We start from the raw sequence: 6,997 nt of genomic DNA on the forward strand, positions 1-6,997 counted from the left end.
TATATTTAAAACCAAATATCTTTAAGACTTTTACGCAAGTAGTATTTTACTGTGTGACTTTCACTTTTACTTGAGTAATTTTCTATTAAGGTATCTTTACTTTTACTCAAGTATGACAGTTGGGTACTTTTCCACCACAGAGTATAATGAAATCAAGTATAATGTTTAATCACTTATTGTAATTTGTAAGTATTTGTTTTTATTTAGGAAGTGTATATATATTCAGGTGATAACTATAATTCTACTTTAACAATAAAACATACAGTATTTACATTCAAACCTATATTGTCACTTAATAGTATAGTAAACACTGTCCAATTGTTTCCTTTCCACAAGATGGGCAAATCGACATGAGCACAGCAGCCACCTACAGACCAGGCAGCCACCTACAGACCAGGCAGTCACCTACAGACCAGGCAGCCACCTACAGACCAGGCAGCCACCTACAGACCAGGCAGCCACCTACAGACCAGGCAGCCAAGGGACCATGGAAGATCCGGACACCCAGGAGGGTCTGCAGGTGTGTGTGTTGTGTGAGTGGGTCAATATTATCTCAGTGTGTGGTTGAGTCTTCTTCTTCCTTTTCTTCTTCTTCAGGTGACCCAGTCCACCATCCTCTACCTCATCCAAGAAGCCACCAAGTTAGCAACTCCCACCCCTGTCCACAACCACTCCATAGACTTAAAGCCTAGTACACCTGTATCAAATGAAAGGTCTAAAAAGGATCAAGTGTCTGATCATAGGCCTTATCCTCCTCAGCACAATTCCTCTCTTACGAGCCTTCATAACCAGCGAAAAGATGACTTAAAACAACATAGGAGCCATACAAACTCAGTCCTGCCCAGCCGTCATAGTAGCAGCAGTCCATGGGAGTTGATGAGTCTGATCAACATGCAGTGTGAGAGACTCCTCCATTCAGACGACCAAGAGGAGGGGGCCTCAGCTAGGGCTCAGTTGGTTCCTATAGACTCTGACGATCATCCTACTGAAGGTGTGGGGTGCAGTAAGAACACAGTCCCTGTCTGCCCCACTCTAGTCAGTACCAGGGGGGATTTTCCCCATCCTCATGACAGGTCCAGGGGAGAGATTGGTGAGTTGGGTGGAGGTGGTGATTGCTCACCCACAAGTCCAGGTACCAATTCTCAGACATCACCGGATGTCAATGGCAGCTACAACACTAAACCTGGTGTGGGAGATTCAGAATCTGAGGTTGTGATGAACAAAGACACAGGAGTCACGTTTTGTCTTGGCGGTGATGGATTGTCTGTGAGTGAAGAAAGCAGAAAGGTCCTCTGTGCCTTAGTCAAAGAAGACAACACACTGAAGGAGGCCCGTCCTGAGGCAAAATACAAAGTATCAGTTAAACATCCATCTGTATCATATATAAACCTATTTGGTCAACCGCTTGACCACAAAGTAGCTACAATTAAGGATGCAGCAAGTCTATCATCTCCCTCCATAGACGCCAGGACATGCATACATCCAGGCCCAGAAGAGCTGAACCTTGACATGACCGTGGACTTCAACTCAAACATATGTTTCACCTTTGACCCCAAGGAAGACATGCCACCACCCCCAAACTCCCCTCGTACTATGTTGCTCATATTGAACAGTGAAGCAGGGTCTGTGAGTGTGAACGCAAAGTCAGTTCGAGATGCCATTTTTCCAGGCAGCAAAGCAGAGCTCAATGAACGCTGCATGGAAGAGGACACAGACATAATACAAGATGCCAGTCTTATTACAGACTATCCATTGGACCTCACCCAAAGCTGCATGGACATGGAGGATGACATGGACACTCTCCCCCCAGCCCCCCAGTCTCCCTCTCCATCTAACCCCATGTGGAGGACCACCAAGGCCCCGAGGAAGCAGCCCAATCCCAGCCGGAGTGTGGATGTTGGGGACCCAGACTTCCAGGGAGTGACGTTCCGGATGCAGACAGAGCTGGACGACAGCAGGGAGCAATATCGCCTTCTCATCACCTCCAGGAAGTACAGGTATGGTTGATGTCAAAGTATGCATGGCTCTTTCTCCCCATAACTGAAAGTGCTTAAAAAATATATTAATATGTACAAATACATTTATTATATTATTTAGAGCTGCCTTAGGTAATAAAGTATTATATGAAATTCAATTTGTATGTTACACATTTCCCTATGCAATATATTGTTGTAAAATATCTCACAATGTTCTCTACAAATGAACTGCTTTATAAAGCTGTGTGTGTATGCCTGCGTGTCTTCTAGTGAAGAGCCCTCTAGTGGTCCGACCCGGAGGTCACCGAGGGCAGGCAGGTCCCGTTCATCCCAGAGTTCCATGAGGACCAGCAGCTCTGAAGAGAGCGACCCCTCCTCCAGTGACTAACAATATATACCACTCTTCACCAGGAGGGGGCGCCACTACTGCACAAAACAATACCAGATCCATAGAAATAGGCCGAACACTACACTCTTAGAAAAAAGGGTTCATGAGAGGTTATTTGCAGGGACTGGATGTTCTATGTAGAAATATTTATACTCAAGTAATCCAGGAGGGGGTACCATTACAACACAAATCAAACACTTGAACTAGAACCATAGACAGGTGGAATACATTTGATGAGGGGGAGTTTTAGAGGAGGTATTTTGGGAAACTGCTGTGTAAACATCCTAAGACTTTATTATAATAATAATATGCCATTTAGCAGACGCTTTTATCCAAAGCGATTTACAGTCATACTTTAATGAGTAACATAGTGTACAGTGTTAAAGGCAGCAAGATCAGGTTGTGATTTTGCACTCGCACTCGCTGTGCACCTAAAAGGAAATAAAATGAAAGAGAAGCCATATACTGAGTCATTGAAACATATCATTTCATTATTCTACAACCTATTTAGGAGGATTATGGCACAAGGCCTATTTGTTTGTGCTGATAGTCACTCCTTTCTCCCCATCAGAGAATAAGATCTGTGCCTCCTGCTGCACCAGGAAGACACCCCTGTGGAGAGATGCTGAGGACGGGACCCCGTTGTGTAACGCCTGTGGAATAAGGTGAGTCCCATTAAATACAGTGCATTATCAAGCACATCGATACGGCCCAGAGTTTCTCCTGGTCAGGTCACGTGGCCATGAACTCTGACCCTGTAATTATAGTATATGGTGACCGTGACGTTGATGACATTGATGGCTTTGATGACCACAATATCACGCAACCCCGTATGTGAGCTGTGGACAGAATTAGGACTTGAAGGACATGTAAGGCCAACAGTCAGTGTAACCTATATCCCCTGTTATTCTCCTCCATGTCTGCTTACTCCTCAGGTATAAGAAGTACAAGGTACGCTGCCTGCAGTGTTGGCACATCCCTAGGAAGGAGGGAAACTCCAACTCATGCTGCTTCAAATGTGGAAACTTACTACGTCCCACCGCAAGCACTCCACCTGATAGGGGAAGGGAACACACTTAGGCCTTGGCATGAGGTCCTAGACACTGATACCACAGCCAATCCCCCTCCAGGTACAAGGTCATTGGCCCCACCTCCTGACTTTGAGACTCATTAAGTTATTTGATAATTATTACATGACATCATTTCATAGTGGGTCACAGTGTTGTTTGGCTGAGCCATGGTGGGTCACAGTGTTGGCTGAGCCATGGTGGGTCACAGTCTGACTGATCTGGCTCGGGTCTTGCTGCTTTTAGCACTGTAGCGTGCACTCGTCACTTTAGGAAGAAGGAGTCCAATAGGAGAAGAGTGTCTTTCTGCTTGGAGGCTGTGTCTGTTGACAATAGACTGTCTGTGTCCGAAACAACTCTGACAAAAGTAATGCACTATACAGGGAATTGGGAATCTCTGGCCAACAGTAGTGCACTATAGGGACGAAGGACCCATGGCTCTGGCCAAAGACGGTGCACTGCTATACTGGGAATAGGTAGCCATTTTGGATTGTTTACTCTCCTTGTTTACTAGACCTTGGTGCTATCCAGTTTATATGTTACATTAAGGTAAATGAAGTTGTGATATATTATCTGTTGTTCTTGTTGAGTTTGTATATATATATTTTTTTCTTTTCCTTTTCTTGTTGTTTCTGGACAGCCCTTAGCATTAACTGGCTGGATTAGGGATGAAGCAGTTCCATATATTTACTGTTTCCTGTCAGAAAGAAACGTTTGTGTTAGTGTGCTACACTTTTGGGTTTGGTGTGCATAAAGTTCTTGTTAAAATATCTTATCTGGTTTGTTTTCATTTTATCTCTCAATCCTCTGAATGTGTGCCTACAACTTGGTTTATAATGAGGAATCTGAAAAATGGATGCATTATTTTTATATAAATTGATATGGAACCATATTCAAACTGATTTGTGAGAATTACCTCAGGAATGTTCAAGTTTGTATGCTTAAATTAAATGCAATTAGTGGGACTTTAAAATGTATCAAAATAAGAAAGAGGCAAGTTTAACAGCAGACACTCCTGCAGCAGGAATAAACACAACCTGGGCTGTGCAATATTTTGTGCCTGTAGTGAAACGCTCTTTACTTTTGCCCAATGTGTCTGTTTCACATCAGAAAAGTGCATAATCAGAAATAATAGCCACACAGTATTTGCCATGTGTATGGCCACCCACTTCCCAAGCACAGTTATCGACTGATTTTGGGACCTGCTGGAAATATTGGAATTCTCATGAAGTATTTGGTATAGACCAGTTTAAAATTAAAATCTGGCCACTGCCAGCGTGTTGTCTTTCACATGTATAGATAAGTAGCCTATCATAACATTTTGTTAAATAATATAATATTCGTTATAGCTGGCCATAAACAACATGGAAAGAATGGCTAATACATTATGAATTGTAATTGATTTTACTATATCCAGTAAGCTAGTGGCTTTAAAACGGTTACAATGTTTATGCATTACTGCATAGAGACCACGCATAAAAGCGCAGCACGTGCGCACTGGCACCGAAGTCATTTTGTCCTAGCTCTCCAGTTCAGTGCTTCTTCATTTCATTTCTCCTTTCAGAAAACAATACAGTTTTGACCATATTCGACTCTCGAGTGAAATAAAATCCATCATAAAAGAATGCTATGAATAGAGAACTGGATAGGATTGGCATTTGTTGTGGTAGACAGATTCTATTAAAATAAAGGGCTGTAGGTATTCAATAATGGTTTTACAAATGGGAAAACGGGATATATTATTGAGTCCTGTTAACTGTTAAATGTATCGAAGAAAACTGACAATAGTTCCCCCATCACCCGTAACATATCAGAAAATAGTATACCTACAGCCCTATCCAGTTACTTTATGCAAATTATTACAATCAGGCTTCTGATTTTAGTACAACAAAGTGCATTTTTATTGAGTGTATAATGACAACAAGCCCCAAATACTATTTATTTATTAAGTGTAGCCTATGTCCTAATGTGTCATTGTGTGTTGAACATCAACGTTGTCTAATGGCCTATTCTTTATTCCATAAGTTATTTCTCCCCAAGATCAAAAACACTTTTGTAGGCCTAATGATTGTTTTGACTTCTTGTGATGGATGTTTATTTTAGTAAGTATTTGTCGTAATTATTTTCAGGACTGAAGAGGAGAAGGAGCAGGGGGACGGAGGAGGGGAGGTGAAAAGTATTTTGGTGCAGCTGGGTTTTCTTTTTTTTTGTTAATGAAAAGCGAAAAGGCAGGAGGCAGGCCCGTAGCGTGTGTCCGACCCGAGGATCCTCATCTCGCCTGTTGGCGCATGCAGGTGGCACCGGACCCGCGAGAGGATTATGACGCTGGAAGGAGAGCTGGAGCTCATGGAGAGGGCCGATATCGACTTGGAGGGAAAAGGGAACAAAGCTACACGAAACCAGGAGTATGTATCCTTGACCAAAGAAGACGGGACCGATTTGGAGCAGCAAAGCGCTGCGTCCTTGTCTCCAAAACAGCCAGCGAAGGATACGGAGGATGACGGTGACTTTACGCCAAAGTGCACAGGGAGAAGCGCTGCCCCTGTGAAACCTCCGTACTCCTACATCGCTCTTATCACCATGGCAATTCTCCAGAGCCCGAAGAAGAGACTGACTCTGTCGGAGATATGTGACTTCATCAGTCAGCGCTTCGCGTATTACCGGGAGAAGTTCCCCGCGTGGCAGAACTCCATCCGTCACAACTTGTCCCTCAACGACTGCTTCGTCAAAATGCCCCGGGAGCCCGGTAACCCCGGGAAAGGGAACTACTGGACGTTAGACCCTATGTCGTCTCATATGTTCGAGAACGGGAGCTTCCTTCGGCGGAGGAAACGTTTCAAACGGCAGCATTTCCGATTTGGGATGATGGACACCCCGTGCCCGCTCGAGCGCAGCAGCGTGCTCCCTGGATTCTCCTTCTACGGGACGCACGGGATAGGGCCGTGTCATTTTCAGGTACCCGGTTTAGAATTGTACCATCACTTGGGCAGCGAACATCATTCGGTTTCTAACCAAAGCATCCCACCAGTGAGCAGCATCTTGCCCGCGCTCTCCTCACTTTTATCAAGGAATTCGAACGTTGTCCAAAATACGTTTATTCCACCTCAGTCTATTAGCTTTGAGAATTTCGATACAACACGCCGCTCAGCCTCCACAGTGGGCCAAGCTTTGGTCCCGGGATCTTCATTTCTGTCCCCGGCCTCGCTCCATTCGATGGGCGCTGCGCATCTCTTGAGCTTTCATCCGGAGTACCACAAACTGCGCTCTCTCCCCAACTCCAGCCTTATAGCAAATGAACTCTTGCAGCAACTTGGTGACAAGTAGCTTAATCGATAGTGAATTCTGTATTGACGTGGATTCATCAGGGAAACCCACCTTTCATAGATTTGTATCTATTCAATGAAACAAATGCTTCAAATAGAACATTTTATGTTTTCAAGATGTCAATTGAGTCAAAATTTCTAACAAAAGGTTAGTGGCCAACGAAAAAAATGTTTTGCAATACAAATGTGGTTTGAGGCCTTTATTTTGTGTAAATAATGCCTTTATAATGAAATATTATCAGT

The 6,997-nt window shown here is 43.8% G+C and overlaps 2 protein-coding genes across 2 annotated transcripts; both read left to right on the forward strand.

Annotated features, from left to right (window-relative positions):
* Window positions 1–240: 240 nt before the first annotated feature.
* On the forward strand, window positions 241–4,294 carry LOC311118203 (uncharacterized protein). Its single transcript, XM_084193049.1, has 5 exons — window positions 241–520; window positions 598–1,997; window positions 2,247–2,356; window positions 2,936–3,029; window positions 3,300–4,294. The coding sequence occupies exons 1-5, from the start codon at window positions 488–490 to the stop codon at window positions 3,442–3,444; spliced, it is 1,782 nt and encodes a 593-aa protein (XP_084049175.1). The 5' UTR covers window positions 241–487; the 3' UTR covers window positions 3,445–4,294.
* A 572-nt stretch (window positions 4,295–4,866) lies between these two features.
* LOC311118204 (uncharacterized protein) lies at window positions 4,867–6,755 on the forward strand (the record flags this gene model as incomplete). Its single annotated transcript, XM_084193050.1, has 1 exon — window positions 4,867–6,755. The coding sequence occupies exon 1, from the start codon at window positions 5,751–5,753 to the stop codon at window positions 6,753–6,755; it is 1,005 nt and encodes a 334-aa protein (XP_084049176.1). The 5' UTR covers window positions 4,867–5,750.
* Between the last annotated feature and the right edge of the window lie 242 nt (window positions 6,756–6,997).

The sequence above is a fragment of the Coregonus lavaretus genome (genome assembly GCF_964263955.1).
Source record: "Coregonus lavaretus genome assembly, contig: HAP1_SCAFFOLD_435, whole genome shotgun sequence".
NCBI lineage: Eukaryota > Metazoa > Chordata > Actinopteri > Salmoniformes > Salmonidae > Coregonus > Coregonus lavaretus.